This window comes from Nycticebus coucang, chromosome 14 (genome assembly GCF_027406575.1).
Source record: "Nycticebus coucang isolate mNycCou1 chromosome 14, mNycCou1.pri, whole genome shotgun sequence".
In the NCBI taxonomy this organism is placed as follows: Eukaryota; Metazoa; Chordata; class Mammalia; order Primates; family Lorisidae; genus Nycticebus; species Nycticebus coucang.
Window position 1 is genome coordinate 21,730,825 of NC_069793.1, and position 20,270 is coordinate 21,751,094.

General features: G+C 45.0%; 1 protein-coding gene across 3 annotated transcripts in view; it reads right to left on the bottom strand.

Moving 5' to 3' along the window:
* Positions 1-10,868: 10,868 nt before the first annotated feature.
* The window catches only part of ALKBH3 (alkB homolog 3, alpha-ketoglutarate dependent dioxygenase), a 34,331-nt gene continuing 24,929 nt past the window's right edge, over positions 10,869-20,270 (bottom strand). For all 3 annotated transcript variants that reach the window (XM_053561932.1, XM_053561933.1, XM_053561934.1), the window contains exons 9-10: positions 12,032-12,130; positions 10,869-11,228 (exon numbers count right to left, since the gene is read on the bottom strand). In XM_053561932.1, the coding sequence (XP_053417907.1) occupies positions 11,136-11,228; positions 12,032-12,130 (192 nt within the window). In that variant the 3' untranslated portion in view covers positions 10,869-11,135. The remainder of the gene's footprint in view (positions 11,229-12,031; positions 12,131-20,270) is intronic.

A 20,270-nucleotide genomic window follows, 5' to 3' on the forward strand; every position in this document is an offset into this window, starting at 1 on the left:
ATTTTGGCTCTCAGAGCCCCAGTGCTGCAGCTGTTAAGGGCTGATGTGACAAAGGGTGAGGCTCCTGAATCAGGAGCCCTGGCAGGAACTGCCTTCCAAGGCCTTCCATGTTCTGGGAAGTGGTGACCCAGAAACAGTGGCCCCTGACGATGGAAGTACCCTCATCCCCCTTCTGTCTCTGGTTCAAATCTACCTTCCTATCATTTACTATTGTGGGTGGCATCAAAAGAAGGCACTGTGGGCTCTGAAGACACCTGCAAAGATGACTTTTATGCAGCATTGGTTAGGGGAGGCGGCATGAAAATAAGCAGTTTCCAGACCGCCTGCCTGGCCACCTGGTCTGCTGCTCCCCGAGAGGTTCTTATCACTACCCTGGGACTGTGAAAGTCTCACGTCTGCCCCCTCCTTTGGCCAGGGTGGTGGTTATGAGGATCAAACCAGAATATTTATGAACATACACTAGGGTAAAACTTGAGGCCCTGCAGGAGGCTGAATTTTTAAATGGCTTCTGGGAATTAGGATTGAAATGATGTTCTGCCATGTATGGCCCTGGGACAGGACCTACCATCAGCCTTGTGAGTAGCTACTGCCCCACTTCTGGGGGCCCAGAGAGTCCATGCCCCTGCAAGCCTGAGCTCCTCCGCAGACACTGCCCTGGGCTGCCCTGCGGACACCAGAGGGGCCTGCTGCGTCTCCATCACTACACTTTCAGGACACATTAGGGGTTGGTAGAGGTTACTCCCAAGGCACGCAGCCTAAGAAGCCTTTCTCTGATTTTGCCCCCTCTGTGGAAGGCATCCCCTCCTTCTTTCTTCAAGGTGGCAATAGCTGCCATTTTTCCATACATTGCCTTAAAGGGACACACAGGAAATGGGATATAAATGAGTTTTTCCTAAGCACCTACCCCATGCCAGGCACCAAAGCAAAGCACTTTGTACCTTTCATCTCATCTTATGTTTATCCTCCAAGATGAGTATTATTATCTCCAAGCTTCTGTTGAGGAGATAGGCTCAGAGATACCAGGGAATTTTCACAAGGCCACACAGCCAGGCAGGGGAGGAGTAGGGATGTGAAGTCAAGTCTATCAGCTGCCAAGCTCTTCTCACCCATCAGCGCCTCCTACGGTAATGACCCCTGGGCCTGCCCAGCAAAATGTTTATGAACAGGGTGAAGAAGGAGCTGGCTAGGTTTGAGGAAGGGCCTAGAATTCTTACTGGCAGCAGGAGTCCACTTCCCAACAACTTTCCCAGGGACTAGACTGGTGCAGTAGAGTCTTGAGGTGGGGCAGGGAAGGGAATGCGGGTGACATCCAAACCCACTCTTCCTTCTCTCCTGGTGATGGCAGGGGAAGGCCTGGGGGCCTCTCCCCACTCACGACACCCTAGCACTTGAGGCAGAGCAGGCAGCTCCCCACCAGGGGACTTTGCACCTTAAACTCAGGCAGGAAGGTAGCACCCCCAGAACCTGGCCTCCTGACCATGCCTCAGACCAGAGTCTCCAGCATCTGAGATTGGAAACCACTGTTTCAAAGAGTACAAAGAAGAAAACCACAAAGGCTTAGCTGATGGGGGTTATAAGGCCACAGGAAATGGAAAAGAACTGCAGGCTGCCAAAGCAGGAAGGGACCTTCCAGATGAGCTGGGTCAGCATTTTCAGACCACGGACTGTGGTTCCTTAATGGGCCACACCATCAGTTTAGGGGGCCATGACCAGCATTTTGTAATGATATACAATAGAGCACAAAATATTAAAGTAAACATGGTCATAAATTATTGTTTCGTGAAGCTTTAGTTTTAGTTGCATGTATGTGTCTGTGTGTGTGTGAAAATGTCTTTTCTTTAACCGTAGGTTGTGATGAAAAGAGCTAGCAGACAAACAAAAACTGGGGGGAACAAAGCCCCATGCAGTTGGCTCAACCCCTGCATTTTACAGATGAGAAAACTGAGGCCACGGGCAAGAAAAGGACCAGAGACAGGACCCAGACAGTCTCCTATGCCAGGACACAGGCCTGATTTCTTACTGTCTTTACTCTTAGACACCATCCACCTTGTCAATACTTAACCCAGGCTGGTTCCTGGCTAGAGCAGAAGGACTCAGGGCTCTGCATGGGGGTGAGCATGGGGAGGGAGTCCAGCACTGCCTCGCTTCCTCTCTGGGCTGCTCCTTCTCTGTCTGTCACTTATTTTCCTCCTCTTGCCCCTCCCTTAGGGACTCCCAGAGTCAGGCTCTCTTCATACCCCTCCCACCCTCACCTCTTCAGGTTTTCTTGGCCAGACTGGACCTTCCCTCCCCCACATCCTTGCTTCAGACACATCTATATGGAAATTGCTCCACACAGTGAGATCTGCTGACAAGTCCACATGAACTCTTTTGCATCTACTCGCTACTTCTAAGAACAGCTGCTGCTACTGAGATGGACATAAATGGTCTCACTCAATGTTTTCCTGGTGGAAAAGCTCAGGCTAAGAAATCTGCTAAAGGCTACAGAGTAATAAATGGAAGAACTGGGACCAGAACCAGGCCCACATCAGAGCACCACCCTGCCTGGTTGGTTGCTGGCGACCTTTGCTCTGAAGCATCTTGGATGGGGTGGGCTGGGAGGGGTGTGTGGCTGCTTCTCCCATCTTATCTTGCAATGAGGAAAGGAGTGCTTCACTCAAGAATGTTGGAGAGGCAACATCTACCCTTCTCCCAGCCTCCCTTACTCTTTCTCAAGAGAGGAGGAATGATTTGTCTGACAGAGGGCTTGGGAGAAGGCACTGAGCTAGAGGCCTGGGGCCATCAGCCCCTTCCTGCTGCTCAGATCCTACGCCCCCCCACAGGCGAGGGAAGCCTGAGATGAGCCTCCAGCCTCTACCTCTGGAAGCAGGCCTGAAGGCCCCCTTCTTCTGCTTCCCCCAGGCGCTCAGTGGCAGAGGCAGGGATCCTCCTGTGCCCACAGCACAGAGCGTTTTCTTGGACAGGGTGCCTGAGGCCTACCTAGCCTTGGTGAGGGAATATCAAGAAGTCTGCCTGTGGTCACAGAGATAAGGCATGGCCTCCCAGTCTTATCAGTAATAACCTTGATATTCTGATCTCACAGCTGAGTCCCATGTCTGTTTTTCTCTTGCTTCAGCTCTCACAGGAAGAGGGGTGTCACCAGCACCAGAAATTCCAATATCTTTTTTCCTCACCATTCCATTCCCAAAGGCACCCACCAGACCACATCACAGACCCTTGCACTTGTACTCCTACAATGGCCATTCTCCTCCCCCACAAACCAGGTCCAGTTCCATCACCTTACTCCATCTGATAAATCCATTTCCCCAAAAATCACCCTCCCAGCCCTCAGTGTCTCTGTACAACCAGAACCCTCTACGTGAGCCAGCTCCTAGACCTGATCTGGGTCTTTCTTCCTCCCAGCTCAACACAAGCCACCAAGGGCCGCTTCCTGTCTGCCTTGTAGCTTATCACTTCCCATGGTTCCAACCACCCCTAGCCCCTACCATTCTCCAAGTAACTTCTCCACCATGAACCCTGCCCTGATCACCACCTCATACATTCTGCCAATCCTTGTAACTCTCATTGTCAGAACCCCTTGTTCCACTTTCATCTCTTTACAGAGGTTCTTCAAGTGTGTGTCTTGTTTTCTCAATAAATGACATAAAAATGATAACGACAACAATGCCAATACCGGCTGAGATGTATCAGTTCTTGCTTATGCTGTGCCAGGTGCAGGACAGCTTCTCCTTCAAGGAGGCAAGTGTTTGAGAATACTGAGCCTAGGACCTGGCACACAGTCAGTGCTTAAGCCCAGCAGGAGTTTCTCAGATAAGGTTAAACACTGTTGGTAGGAGGGAAGCCATTTACATTATGTATTCAAAGCCTTAAAATATGCATAATGTTTGGAAGGATCTGGGCCATGGACCCCACTTTCAGGAATTTATTCTAAGAAATAATCCTAGATGTGAACAAAGGTTTACTATACGACAGCTGCACACGGCCATGCCACTGAGACGCAGAGGAGCTGGGCCCTGTTTCTTCACTTCTAAAATGAGAAAATAACTAGCGTCTTGTCCTCAGGCTATAGAGAAGATTAATAAATCAGGCATTAAGATACAGACAAGCACTTAACACAGTGCCTGGCACATATCCCAGCTCTATAAAAGTATTACCTGTCCTTTTTACTATTTCATTTGAGGCCTGAATGAGGTCAAAACCTGGATTCTTAGCTGTGACACCACTCTTCCTCTCTCCACACTTTCTCAGGATTTCCAAAATCACAGAAGGGTTACTAACAGCAAAAACAATGCCAACAGCAACAATCTAAACACATAGCACAAAGGAACTGGTTAAGTAATGACATGACTATATATAACATGATGCTGCTGCTCAAAATAATGTTATAGAACAATAATTAATATCATGCACCAATGTACGTAAGTAGAAAAAAGGGTACAAGACTTTTTTTTTAAGCACACAAATGCATGGAAAAAAATATACTGCAAAATATGAAGGCTTGTCATCTCTCGCTTGTGAAGTTACAAATGCTTTTTCTTTTTATCTTTTTTGGTAACTTCTACTGAAGAACACATACTTGTGTAGTAAGGAGAAAAAACTAATTTTGCAAAAGAGAATAAAAGCCACATTGCTTTATTTCTATCTGCAATGGAAGGGATTGTATCTTCCCTTTCTAGATCTCCCCCGCTGCATCTGACACACCATCTCTAGACATAAAAGCCCTGGTTTGGAACGGAATTCGAGCCTGGCAATCTTGTTTAATCTTCCAGGCCAAGGCGTTCTGTACAGAGTTTAGAAATGGCCCACAAGAACAAGAAAACAACACAGACTGACAGGGGTGCATCTGAGCCCTATCGGTGACACACTGGCCTAGGAGACGTCAAGAACTGACCTCAAGGGACAAGGCAGAGAAATCCTGGAATCTGTCCAGGGACAGTGCATTAGGATACCAATTACCTGGGGGAGCATGTGGTGGGGCTGCTGAGAGTGAGCTGAGTGTCAACTGGAGGCCACTTTAGCATCTGGGAGCTCACTTCAATTTGGTCTCAAGGACTTCCGAGGGGAGGCTTAAATGCAGCTGGATCTTAGTATGATCAGCTAGCTCCACTCCTGCAGTTTTTATTTTGGTCATCCTCCTGAAAGCCTCTGGACCCCCACCCCCTTGCTGACTGTGACAGACTCAAGGGCACCAAGGGAGCCTGCCAAAGGGAAGGGCAGGGTCACAGGGCCATCCGTCAGCCACAGTGGGACTGCCCACCCAGCATAAGGGTGATAGCTGGGGTTAGCGGGGCATGTGAAATGGTGCACTTAAAACAATTGTTGAGTAATTGTGTTACTGTCAGGCATGTTTACATGCGTGATCTCAAGCCTCAGGAAAGCCCGCCCAGCTGAGGTAAGTGAGGCTTGGAGGCTGACTGGTCTGAGGTGACTCCACCAGGAATGGCAGAGCTGGGATTCAAGTTCAGATCCGCCTGACTCAAGCTGAGGCTCTTCCTACCTCTCTCCCCACAAGGGCTCTGGCAGTGATTCCCACAGATGTGGAGACTGAGCTAGGGGTGCGCGTGTCAGAGCTGCTCCCCAGTTGTTCTCTTGCAGACAGCACTGGGACTATCAGAAGGGGCCAGTCTTGCCTGAAGCTGTCCAGCTCATCCTTCTGAGTGTCTGGTGCAGACCTGAGCTTGCACTATACAGCAGGAAAACCCTACCTCACCCTGTGGCAGTGTATTGAGCCACCTGGCCGGTGTGGTGCAGAGACCATCAATCCCACCCCTTGTGCTTTGCATTCCTTTGTCACCGCATCTGTCAGGGTGGCAGAAAGAACCCTAGCCGACTTGAATGGGTTTTCCTCCTGGTGCTGCTGCATTCCCTGAGGGGCCTTTAGATGCTGAGTGGTTAATTCCTCAGTTTCACATCCATTGACTGGGGAGAGTGGGCCCTGACACTCCCACAGGCTTTGGGGAGAAAAAGGGCAGTGTGCACACAAGAGTTCAGCTCTCCTCTCTGGCCACCTGTTCCCAGCGCAGGAGTGAGGACTCCCTTCCCCAGATTGCAGGGGAATGGGTGTGTGTGTGTGTAAGCCTTCAGGCTAGCTATCTGTCCTTCCCTCTCACTTTGGATGAACTGAGCTAAAGGTCAGAGAAACAGGGTGCTGGGAACAAAGTGATGGCTAATCCCTTGATACACTTTCAGAGGAGACACCCCAGGAGTGGGCCTGACTCAGACACTTCTGTGGGTTCCGCTCCTCCCCGATTCTCAAGTGCTACTTGGGTGGTCCCAACAGCCTGAATCGCCTAGCCAGAGTCTGGAAAGTTCCGTGGCATCCTTCTCCCTTCCATTTCACATTCTGTAGGCAGGGAGGATACAGCTCTAAACCCAGAGTCGTTTTTGGAGGGTATGGATTCACCCCCTAGACAGTGCCATGACCACTGTCCAAACGTATACTGATGGCAGAGGCTAGCGTCCCCAGAAAGGCGCGTGGACCCGGGAAGCAGAGGGCTCAGCGGCCTCCCTGCCCTTGAGAACGGGTTTGGCCGGCCATGGCCCGGGGCCGCGTGGCTAGCGGCTCCCTCGCTCCCTCGCTGGCAGCGCTTGTCACAGCGGCCCGCCCACACGCTTCCTGCGCAGGCGGCTGATGGCAGCTCCGGAGGCCCACCACTTCCTCCAGCCGCCAGGCGCGCGGCGCGCTTCTCCCCAGCTTTCCAGGAAGGGCCGAGCGCGCCTCCGCCAGGCCCCCCAGCCCGGAGGCCCGGGCTACCCGCGCTGGGGCATCCCACAGACCACATGTGCCCGCTGGCGAAGCTGACTGCTCAGGGCTCTCTCAACGTGGCACTGGATCCCAGGACCTGACAAACCCTCCGGGTAAATCAGCTTTCTTAGGTGTTTAGAAAAAAACAACCAACCTCAAAAAATTGCTAGTAGGGATAAATCAGATTATGAAGGTAGTGGCTCAGCCAAGCAGCTACTCTGTAAGCTCCCTCCTGACTTCCTCCTTTCCTTCCCTTTCAGATACCAGAATTGGCATCCAGAGCAAAACGTCAGGGGGGTCAGAGGCCGGGGCCCTGCCTGAGCAGTGAAGGCACGTCCACTCTTGGAGGCCACATGAGAATAGGGACTGTCCCTGTGCTGAGGGAATATGACATCACCATTCCAATGAGGGGGAGCGACAGCACAGAAATCATCCTAACAACAATGTCACACATACATACTTCTGCCAGCTCCAAGCTGGTTCATTTGAGAAAACAATTTTGATGGTAGTGCTGGCTACAGAGTACTGTCTAATTTTTTATCCTGTTTTCCTACACTGTCCTCTGACACTGCCCCCACCCCCAGCTTTAAGGCTAACTTAGCTCAGCTCAACACAAGCTGGAGGAAGCTTTTATAATACAGAGGCACATGAGTACAGAGGCAGCTGGAAAAGGCACCTTCAGTCTGTGTTCCACTCTGGTAAATAAACATCAAAGCCATTTCCCTATTGACACCCAGACACAGCAGCCATATCTACAAACAGATTCCAGCAACATAAATTTGACAGGGGTCTCCTATGGGGGTGGGGAGGAGAGAGGATAGTTGCAGATTAGGTCCCTCTAAGGAGACTATGTGGGTGGGATTATGTTTAAGTAAAGATTTCAGTAATCAGAATACATCACTATGGAAACATTGACTTTATCAAAAGCACCCCTAAAAAAAATAATCAAGACTTCAGATTCAACACCACGAAGTGCTCATGACCAGAAAAGGCAAAGTGGGTCTTAGATATTCTGCAGCCAAGTGAAAGTTGCCAGAACTCAAGGAAGAAATATTCCTTTCTTGGTGCAGGGCAGGAAACCATCATTTGTCGGGACTTTCCCTGAAACCCTCCAACTGGAGCAATCTGCTGGCTGCAGCAGCTACTTAACTATTTAGGGCTTTTAATGATACAATTCAGTTACTAACTGGGTCCAGACACACCCACCATGCACTAGGGCAGGATCATACCAGCCACAGAGGCAGCCAAGAGTAGATGTCACAGGGAAATGGCAGGTTTATTAGCTGTAACCCAAACTTATTAGGAAGCATCAATGCCACTTGAGCTGGTGGTTTAGTTAATGACAGACCAGTGAGAATCCTAATTTCAATACTAGGGGCACAATTTGATGCTAAGTGTCACAGTGTTCCAAGTGTTTGGAGGCAAGCTGCCTGTCGTAAAGAAGACATTTTAGTGTGGAATCTGATCTGTTTTTTGGCCTGTCTGCTGACTGGAGTAGTGGGATTGGTAAATGCTGTGAAGAATCCTCATACTGAGCTTGGGTGTCAGTCAGAGTATGTACTCACAGGGAAGGATGTGGAGAAAAGAGAGCACAGGGGATAATTCATCTACCTCTGAAAGTTTCAAGGTGTATCTACTCAGATATGGTCAGGATATTGCCAGGAAGTCACTTGCTAGGAAGGTTGGCTGAGAACTTGTCTTAACTCACCAGAAATTGGATTTTGTCCCCCCAAATGAGCTTCCCCAGTTCAATGGCCAATTGCCAGTCCAGTTGGCTGCAGATTCTGCCCAGGAGATGCTAATGTTGATTAAGGGGAGATGAGATGTGGATGCCTGCCCTGGCACACAGGAAAGCCAGAAAACAAACAGGTGGCCTATGGTCAGCTGTGACCAGCTCTGCGGGAGCAAGCCCTGAGTGAGGCTCAGGCTCCCAGGGACACCGGCAGACTATTACACCAAAATTCAGCATGGCAGAGGAAAAAGCACAGAGTTTCAGGGATTAGTCTATGGTTTGAATTCTAGCTTTGCCACTGCAAATCTAATTAAATTACTTAACCCCTGGAAGACTCCATTTCCTACTCTCTCTGATGGGAAAAGTATCTCTTTTATGCAGAGCTGGGGTGGGGGGGAATTAGAGATCATGTATTTAAGCTCCAAGGACAGTGCCTAACAGGCTTCTGAAGCTCAAAAAACTATGCCTGTTTTTCTTCGTGCTATTACATTATATTTGCTTCCTCTGCTTTACATGTAATATAAGCAAAAGTACTTTCCCCCCAATTCCTAGTCCAGATCTATCACCAGTAAAAGACAGCAACAGGTTGGTGCAGTCACTGAATATGGCTGTCTTTTGCCATGGTCTGGAATTCCCACCGATTAGTAACCCCTGTAGTTTGACTTTACAGCAAGTACCTACTCTGTTTCAGAAGGGACATTATCTTAGTAGTGGAAAAAAAATGACAGTTCTGCCCTATGGTACTTACAGTGACAGCAAGAAACAAAACCTAAGATTTGCTGCTCTCAGACCAGGAAACCCAGGTGGTAGCCCACCCTATCTGCTGTATAGTAGGAATTTGTTTCCCTGACAGATCTGAGTGTGATGAGCAACTAGATCAAATGCACAGCTGACACAGGGGAGATCACGACATCATGATCCTACATCAGGAGGGAGGGATGCGGGAAGACTTGGAACCATCCGCCAGTTCTTTCATTTGTAAGGAATGGGAATTTCACAGTGTCACACATTAAACTTAGAATCAAGCCCGGCTATATCACCTGTTGTTTCCTCTAGTAGAAGTACAGCTGGAATTTAAAAGAGGCTTTAGGCGGTGCATATGGCTCAGTGAGTAGGGCACCAGCCCCATACACCAAGGGTGACAGGTTCAAACCTGGCTACAGCCAAACTGCAACAACAACAACAAAAAATAAATAAATAAATAAGAGGCTTTATTTTCCTTTTGCAGAGATTTGTACCTCTCTCACTGGAGAGCTTAGTATGATGCCCCACTTTATAAAGCTTTTAGTATTTCTTAGAAAAAGGAGCATGTTTAAAAAAAATAAGGACTACAATGCTAGGACCCTCCCAGACAGCTTGTCAGAGAACAAGGCGTGGCCAGGGGTGGCATTACACCTGAGCTGAGTAAGCCTGCCTGGCCTTTGGCACTTTACTATGATATGGGGGTGCTTAGTCTTACAGCACAGGATGGAAAGAGGACAGAAAGCAAGAAGGTGCTGTAAATTTCCCCCACAGTCAGATGGGGAAACTGTAGCTCTCCTGGCCTATTTTCATCCATTTAAATTCATTTTCTTTCTCTCAGGGTTTTTGTATCTTGGTTTGGAATGAATCTGGCATACTGTTTCTGAGTTGAAAGGTCACGAAGACATGTGCTTTTATGATGCAATAAGGGGCAGCCACTCTGTTTTGTTTTGGGAACCTTGGTGACATCACAGCTAACCCTTGCACCGCAGGAACTTGTATGTAAGAGAACACTGAGTCAGAAGAGAGCCTTAGTCATAAGTCTGCTGAGACTGAAGGGGAAGAGAACTGTTAGGCAATTGAGTGCATTCCCCACAGGACTGCCCCCACTTCTGTGGCTGGGGTTTGAATGACTCAAGTAATTCCCTCAGGGGAACTAATCTATGTGGAACAGCTGTCATTAGCAGGACATGAGCTGCCCTTCTGCCTTATTTCAGCCTGCTACTTATCATGACATCACCCACTTATTCCTCCCTCGAAGGGTACAGTTGGCACTCTTATTACAAGTAGTCCAGGTGATTGCCTGCAGGTGGCTGGACTATAACGTCCTGCCTTCACTCTTTATTCAGAGGCCTGTAACCTGTCTCACAAGAGGACTGACAGGCCAGGAGACTCGATTAAATACAGTGTTCCCTGAAAAATGCAGCTTTCTAGCATAACAGCACATGAGCCAGGATGAAAGTACCTTTGTTTGGGTTTCAGCAGCTGTCTGCCTAGGGAAGGCTCTAGAGTCACTGATGCATACTTATATCTCCACTAAAGTCACATGGAACAAACACGTGTATATTTTCCCCAGAGGCACAAGTCCATTCATATTCTTCAAGTGAAGTGAGGGAGGGCAAGAGAAAACATGCTTATGGACAAAATCACCCATGAGCACAGCCACATGGATTTTAATTTGCCTAAAGATAATATGCAATTTTGGGATGTGATTAGTGATAAGTGTTCCCACAACAGACATACCACCAACATGAACTGCTGGCTCTCATTTAATAGGACTCTCTCATTTGATAGGAGCTGGGAAACAAACCCCACCATCTTCCAAGCAGTCACACCTCGAGATCAGCGGACTGGCCTCTTGAAGTTTCTTCTCAGTGGAAGGTTTGCTCAGTCTCAGTCTCTCTCAAAGATCTCACATCACGGGGGTGCCCCTCTAGGGTCTGGATAAACTGTCCGAAAGGTCAGATTTACTCTTGATTCTCTGGAGTGGTATTCTTTGGGCACTCGATGCTAAATGGAAATACACATAACTCTCTGACTTAAGTACACAGGCACACATTTTAGTTCAAAACAACTTAAGACTTATTTATGGGAATACAGAAGTATTTCCATTTTATTCCCCCTTTAAATGAGCAGTGCTAAGTTCTTTATAGTCTTGTGGTCAAAGGTCTCCTGCTCTGAAACAAATTCCGATCCCCAACCTCACTGTGGTAGGCCAGCATTCCTGCAATGAGATATTTTCATCTTTTCTAATTGTTGCTCTTCCTCTCACACTCCTGCCTTTTTTCCCAAATATCATTAAAAAAATTATAAATGGATGAGACCAAAGAGAGACATGTGATTCTACTCTCATGCTAAGTGTTTTTACATTAACGTGTACACGACAGAAACGATCTGGCCTAAAAATGGCTGGGCCTAGCTATGGAGCTTTCAGTCCAGTGATTAAGCCATTAGTTACCTGAAGCCATTTAAATTTAAATTAGTTACAATTAAATTAGAAATTCAGTTCTGTATAGCACACTAGCCACATTTTAAGAGGTCAACAGTCACTCATGGCTAGTGGCTACCACACAGGGCAGCACAGAGGTGGAATACTTCCGTCATCATAGAAAGTTCCCTTGGACAGCGCAACTGCAGAGGCACCTTCTGATTGTCAATAGTTTCCAAATTCCTTGGAAATAATGTCACCCTATTGCCACTTGCTCATTATAACAGGACCCTCCAGTACTTTTCAGATGTTTACAAATTACTAATCCTCAGCCAGTCAGGAGACCTCTATCACAGGCAAATCCCTATTACTTGCACATGCTCACCTGCCAGTCCGCTTGTGTAGCTCCTTCCATGATTAACAAGGCCCCGTGATCCAAGGGTATCTTCACTCTTTCCACATATGTATAGTCGCCATTCTCTTCCTAGAAAACAGCATTCATTGCACTGCATTTTTTGCTTGTGTGATCAAGATGCAACAAAACCTTTTGACAGTGGTCCAAAGAAATGGGAATTCATCTACTGGCGCTGTCATTTGCCAGCTGTTTGGCCTTGGACAAGTTATCTCACCTCTCGGTACCTTGATTTACTTATCTGTAAAATGGGGATGATGACAGTATCTGCCGCCCAGGGCTACTGAGGGGCTCAACTGATAGGCTATGTAGTGTGTGTAAATCACCCGGCATATATCATAAGGGCTAGCTCTTACCATCATCATCTAAAATCCAGAAAAGCCCTTTTGGACTATAAAGGAATTAAAAGTCACATATGCAAGAAGTCTTTACATCTGCCTTATGCTGTGCTCTGCATTTCAACATAGTCAGGGTGGGAAATATGGCCTTTTAACCAAGACTTGATGTGATGAGTTCTGCTCTTCCTTTTCCCACTTTATGCTAATTTAATATATAATTGGTCCCCATGCTAAAATGAGGCACAACTGTCTATGGCTACTCTGGTGTTTTTGGAGATGTCCCCCTGCCTCTTTCTAGAACAGGCAACAGCAAGATTTTCTCTAAGAAGGAGGCTCTAATTTAACCAGAACAGAACTTGACCAAACTGAAACTGGCTGTTTAAGTCTTTAAGAGATGCATCACAATTCCTGAACAAATGCCTTGTATTTACATTGCCACTTTCTTCCCAAACGCTCAAAATCCATTTAGGTCCAATATTATCATGAGGCCTCACAGGATAGCCTGAGAGTATATGAATTCCTACAGTCTGGCTAAAGGAAGTGTTCCTCCTTCACAGCTGACAAAAGTGTGCATTAAACAGTTTTTTTGCTCACAGCAACAAAAAGCATGTCGCAGTTGAGAGTAGGACAGACCCGAGCTTCCTCATTTCTTCACCTTCATTCAGGCTGGAACTGATGGGCCCCTCTATTCATCTGCTTCACTTCCAATGCAAGGATTACATTTGGGTTACTTACTGCAGGATTGTTTTTGGTGTAGTACAATGTTTATGCTTATTACTATAGAGGTGCTTCTGAGAACTTAACTGTTTACAATAATTTCCCCCCAGGAAAATAAAAATCAAAACAATAATGAACTTGCATAAACAGTCTAAGTTCCAGGCCCCAAACCTAAGTAGTGACTTTGTCAAGCACATTCATAATTTTTACCGGCAGAAGACAGAAGCAACGTTTGGACTAACATTCAGTTTCAGTGATTGATTTCAATTGTGTCTGCCAACTTTTCTCTTCCAGTAATTAAGTAGGTACCAAGACATTTCCCTATGACCTCTCAGACAACCAGAGGGCACTGGGAGCAAGAGCGAGACCCTGTCTCTTCCCAGGGTCACCTGGGAAAGTGACCCTGCCCTTAGGGTGGCCCAGCTCCATGCAGAAAAGCAAAAGGCTACTTTCTGGCAGGGGTGGGGGGATACTAGCCAGAGGAGATATATGTCCTACTGGAGCAAAGATATCAGAAAGGAGTGCATTGTCCATGAGACTTCAGTTCAAAGCTCCTTAATTAAGGATGTAAAGTCAGTTACCAGATCAAGGTTTCACATAGCTGGAAGCAGAATTTCTGCTACTCTCTAATTAGGGGTGTTAAACCTTTTTTCATTTTTATTTATTGTTTTGAAACAGAGTCTCACTTTGTCACCCTTGGTAGAATACTGTACTATCATAGCTCACAGCAATCTCAAACTCGTGGGCTCAAGTGATCCTCCTGCCTCAGTTTTTCATTTTTAGTAGAGACAGGGTCTCACTCTTGCTCAGGCTGGTCCCGAATTTTTGAGCACAAGCAATCCACCTGCCTCAGCCTCCCAGATTGCTAGGATTACAGGCATGAGCCACTGTGCCCAGCCCAAACTTTTTTGTTTTTATGCCACACACTGGAAGAATAAGAGTTGTCTTGAGCCACATCTTAAATTCCCCAACACTAACGAAAGCCGATTAGCCAAAAAAAGAAAGGTCCATGCATACTTTCTGTGATATCCAGTACCACAAATAAGTAAAAAAAGTACTCGCAAAATCAGCATGTGTCCACAGGCCACATGTTGAACACCCCTGCCATCTTGGACACCCCTGTGTCTACATAATTGGGGAGTACAATAAGGCCTCAGTCTATAAATCAAGTACAGACACAAAGACAAGAGAGTGAAATGAAGCAGAGAAGAAAGAGTTAACCAAAACATGAGGACAGTTCTGAGATGATGTCTCTTAGAACATTAAAAACATGCTGGGAACTGTGGGGGTGGTGGTGGTGCTAAGACCAAAGTATTTCAACCTGAAAACATGAAGCAGGAATGTGCCTTGCAAGTAAAAGACAATTCCTAGTGCAAGACAAAAGTATCAGCATTGATAGAAAATGCATCCATATTTCTCTTAATGTTCCTAAGATCTGAATTTTTCAAATCAGAGAAGGCTTCAGGCTGGTTCTGAATGCAGAACCACACATAACAATTAGTCATACCAAAAAGTAGAAGAGAGTAGGGCTTCATTTAGGAGGGAGCCACCTGAATCAATCCACCAAGGAGACAATGATACACAGTCCACCCACCGTGAGAGGCGATGTCATTACTTTGCTGCTTGTTTATTCCTTCCAACATCCATGGCTTAGAAAGTGCATTCCTAATTTGTAGAAGGAGATGGACAGGAAGGAGGGGAAGGAATTCTACCAACAAAATAGACCTCACAAATGCATTGTTCTCTTCAGCCCCGGGTGGCTACAGACCACAGTGCCACCCTTTAACTTAACCAAGATGCAGGGAGACTTCTACTTAGGAAGCAGATAAAAGGTCAGAGGAGTTCATGTGGCTATGCACAAAGGCTCAAGTTCCTAAATGGATAAGCACCAGTGGAAGCATTGGTCAGACTGTTTAGAGGAATGCCTTCACAGTCATTAAGCATGGGTAAGTTACCAAAACATGTCTCCGTGGCCCTTTTGATTTATTCAGGACTTTCTTCAAAACAAAACAAAACATACCTCCAAAAAAATATGGCTTAGGATAAAAATTTCCATTCCTGATCCTGGTTAAAGGAAGCTTTTAGGGTCAAAATCATTCTTCAAGGTAAGTTTTGTTGTTGGTTTTCTAAATGTGAAACCTTACAAGTACATGGAAAAAGAAAAAAGTGTATATATTTTTACATTAATGCTGATCAATCTTCTCTTTTCCAGCCACAGCTAGTTTTAAGTCTTCTCAACACTCTTACCCCCACCTCACCAAGATATTATTGTACTCAGTTTCCTTTAGAAAAATGCTATTTAGGAAACAAATCTGGTGTATTATTATGTCATTACTAACCATCCAACAGACAGGAAACTCAAATATTTTTCTTTTCATAGGAAGAGTAATACAAATTGTATGAGATTTGGATTTTTCTTATAATCACCCCTTTCTTGTCCTAAAGGGTTATCTTGGAAATTACAATCACCAATGCTTTAAAATCATCGGCGCTATAGTTTTTCTTTCTAGAATATAAAAATAATGCAAGTTCACTAAAGTAAATGATGCATTTGGAGTTACTTGTTCAACATCTGCCTTCCTACTGAGGTAGAATAGGAAACCCTGCGAAACCCCTTATCCTTGCTTGAAAGAAGGAAATAAAGTAGCTAAAATAAAAATTAAGGAACAAGAGTAGCCGCCAGTGTGGTACTGCAATTATTGCCCGACCCATTGTTCAGAGTAAAATTGTTTTCTTACCCAGATTGTGATCTCTCTACCCAGACTCGTGATCTGTAACTGATGTAACTGCAAGTGCTATCACGTTTTTTACGTCCGTAACAAACCAATGAGGACAGTCGGTTGCTTGCTTGCTGGCTGGACTGCACGTAGCCCCTGATAATATAGATAATTTACCCTATATAAACCCTTCCCTTCTCATGGCCTGGGCTATTCCCTCTATACCCACCTAGAGGGGCAGTCTGTTGGTCAACCTAATAAAGACTCCTAAAATTGGCTTTAATTCATTGATGTCTCTGGTGGTCCTTTAAAATTTCGCACTCTGTAAAACTACTGTCTCATAAACTCCATAAGGGAAGGCCTCTGTGGCCTTGCTCTTAGGAAACCTACTCAGTGCCTATCACACAAGTCAAGAAGTATGTGCTGAATGACGGAGGAAAACTACCAAGAAAATGTAAAAAAAAATCACTTTTAATCCAGAATTCACAAAAGATACATACATAGAATATTCCATATTTTATGTTGTATTTAGAGTACAATTGTGTACTCTCATTGTTAACCTCATGAGCATTTTTATACATATTTAAATATACAATCTTTCAAAAATATGGTCATATAACCTTCCTTCATATAAACATATTCTTCCTTCTTTAAACTCATAAATACTTTTTGACCACCTATATATGTCAGGCATTGTGCTAGTGCTAAGGATATACCAGTAAGGAATATGTTGTTGGAGACTAAAATTTTAATATACTAGTATTAGGGGTTTTTTTGTTTTTGTTTTTTGAGACAGAGTCTCACTTTGTCACCCTTGGTAGAGTGCCATGGTGTCACAGCTCACAGCAATCTCAAACTCTTGGGCTCAAGTGATCCTCCTGCCTCAGCCTCTTGAGTACCCGGGATTATAGGCACCCACCACAAGGCCCTGCTATTTGTAGAGACCAATTCTTGCTCTTCTCAGGCTGGTCTCAAACCCATGAGCTCAGGCAATCCACTTTCCTCAGCCTCGCAGAGTGCTAGAATTACAGGCGTGAGCCACCATGCCTGGGCACTAGTATTAGTTTTTAAAAAACAAAAGAAAATAAAGAAAAAACTATTGCAAGTAAATTCTGGAGCAAAACATTTCTGAAAATATATTTCTAAAAATATTTCTAAAAGATATAAATACTGGTGTGTGTATATATATACATGTTATGATATATATACACATATTGTATGTATACATATAAAGTATGCATTTGTATATACACATATATAATATGTATATATACACATATATGATTTTTTTTTAGGCAGGGTCTCACTCTATGACCCTGGCTACAGTGCAATGGCCTCATCATAGCTCACTGCAACCTCAAACTCCTGGGCTCAAGAATCCTCCTGCTTTCCCAGTTGTGGGACTACAGGCATGTGCCACACCACACCCAGATAATTTTTCTATTTTTTATAAAGACAGGATCTCATTCTTGCTCAGGCTGGTCTTGAACTCCAGGCGTCAAGCAATCTTCCCACCTCAGCCTCCTAAGGTGGTAAGTATGAGCCACTGTGCCCAGCCTCTAGAATACATTCTTAAAAAATGAAATGATTGGAGCCAAGTGTAAAAACTCTAAGGCACTTCATTTACACTGCCAAATTGTCTTCTTGGGAAGCTTGCAGCAATTTATAATTTCATCAGGAAATAACGACAGTACTTACCTTCTGGCTGACAAAGATGTAAAGAATTAGGGGAGAAATGGCAACTCATTCATACTCAGAATTCTTGGATGACTAGCCCTGTTCAACTTTTTTGCTAGACATCTATTTGCTGTTTGTGTTTCTTCTACTGTGAACTCTGTGCACATGTCCTTTGTTGATTGTTTCACAGGAAAGTTAATGTTTTTTTCTTATTGATTTATAACCATAGGTAGTGAGATATTTACCCTGTCTGTCATACTTTTTGAAAATACTTTTTTCATTTGCTATTTGTCTTTTCACTGTGTTTGTATTTAACATAGGTTAGCACAAAAATTTTAGAGTCATCTCAGCTGACCTTTCTTTGGCTCTCCTTCATGGTTTTTATGCTTAGAAAGCCTTTTCTCATCCTGAAGACAGTTAAATATACAACTGCAATTCCTTTTAGTTTAAAAAATTGCATTCTGTACATTTAACTCCTTTATCTACCTGGAGTTTGTCATTGTTGTTTTTCCGTGCTTCTTTTTATAAAGATTTCCAAGTATTTAAACCAAGGTGTCCTGCTGGACTTTTTGGACAGGATCAATTGTGATATTTGCTCAGGTGCCAAGCATGTTAGGTAATTATATATACATTATTGCTAATCCTCACTACAACCCTGTAAAAGAAGTAAGGGTGGGGGGCAATATTATCTATTTTATCACAAGCAAAAGGAGGTGGAGGGAAAATACCTGCCTGAGGCCGAAGGCTAGCTGGCAGTCGGGCTAACATCAAACAGATCTGCCTGGCTCTAAAGCCTATTTTTTCCATTATACTGTGCTTTCCATAGTAAGCTCTATTCCTTCTGAAATCCTATTATATTTCTTGCCCTAATTATATGGCACCCCAACTACACCATAGGGTACAAACACCAGTAAGTAGCATAAATGAGAGGTGTGGGCCAGGTGCAATACACACGGAGTGGGAGGCAGGGAACCAGGGGCCTGCATATAGTGGACAGCTGCTCTAGCGAGAGGAGAGTTGCCATGACAGCTACTCTAGCTCACTGCTCCCCAGTACTGTCCCATCTTCTGGGTTTTCCAAGGAAATTGATCAGTGGCGTTTTCACGTGAAATCTCCTAAGTTACAAATTTTGCCAACTAATCTGGTTCTTCAAAAACACTGGGGCCAGCCAGTAACCCTAGAACTTTGGGAGGCCAAGGCAGGAGGATTGATTGAGTTCAGTAGTTTGAGGTTGCAGTGAGCTATGATGACACCACTGTACTCTAGCCAGGGTGACACAATGAGACTCTGTCTCAAAAAGCAAAACAAAACAAAACACTAGGCAGCCTAAACAAGTCTGAGGGTCAGATTCAGCTCCAGGGCTATCTAACCCTGCTGCTGATGGGTCTATGACACAACTGCCTTCTTTTACTCCCTTGGCCAGCGGTCACCTACTGGGCTTCTTTGATCCTCCTTTGTCATTTTATACAGTAATGCCTGACAGAAAGTTCAGGAAACACATGCTACCACATCTTCAAGTATCATATGCTTGGTCTTACCCACAGATCAGAAAAGGCCATTCAAAGCAAAATGTTTCCAAATTACTAAGCTCAAGTCACAGTGAGGCATTTAGTCTTCCAAGTCATCTCTGATCCCTTATATAAGCTAAACAGAAAACTTCCATATTTTTCCTGAGATATGAGTAAAAACAAAATGCAGATGAGCACAAAGGACAAACAAAACAAAGCAGAAGCCTGCTGCCTATTCCTCATCTCCTGAGCTCACAGGAAGCACCTGACATACAGCGACTGTTATTAATTTCTGCACTGGATGCAGCCGGGAAGGCTCCACAGCCACGGTGGGCCCCTGAGCTCTAGAAAGGCCTTAAGCTAAGAAAGTGGAAAGCATGCCTGAAGGACAGCACAAAGGTAGTGACCATACGGGGGCAGAGAGAGACCAAAGCTGGTTGGGCATAGGTTACATCAAGAGTTCACCATCTGGCTAAAGAGTTTCCCTTTTATCCTTTGTTCCAGTAGAAACAAATTAAGATTTTTGAGGTGGAAAATGAAATGATGAAAGCAGTGAACTCAATTTTTGCTCTACGCTCCTGTTACTCTATTCTCTTACCTTAAATGAGTATGTACAATTCATAGTTTTAATTATTAAATTCAATTCAACAAATAGTTGTCTGAGCCATCTTGGGCAGATGATTTAACACTGTATCTCAGCCACTCCATCTGTACAACTTGAATAATAATAGCATTGATTTCACAAAGTTATTGCAGGATTCAATATAAAGAACTTAGAGCCAGGCACAGAGTCAGCACTATACACTTATTATTATTAGCATTTCACTGTTGTTATTCTAACAATTCCCAGAAGATGACTAGCCTGGGCCTGTAGTCTGAACTCCACACTTATGTAGCAATGGCCCGCCGTACATTTGGAAGTCTCAGGCATCTCAAACTAAGCATGTGAAGAAGGAACTCCTTAAACAAGAACATAATCACCTGCAGAAATCTCTGCTTCTTCGCCACCTGAGTAAACAGCACCTCTACTCACCACTGCTCAACTCAGAAACTTGGATTCTTGATTATTACTCTCACATCTAAAATACTATTGGCAAGTTCTGCTGGTTCAGCCTCAAAAACATACCTCAAATCCATTCACTCCTCTTCATCCCACTGCCATCTTAGTCCAAACCAGCATCTCCCACAGAGACTAGTGCAACAAACAACCTTTTATTTAGTCTCCTCCGTTTGTCTCTCCCGCAAGATCACAAAG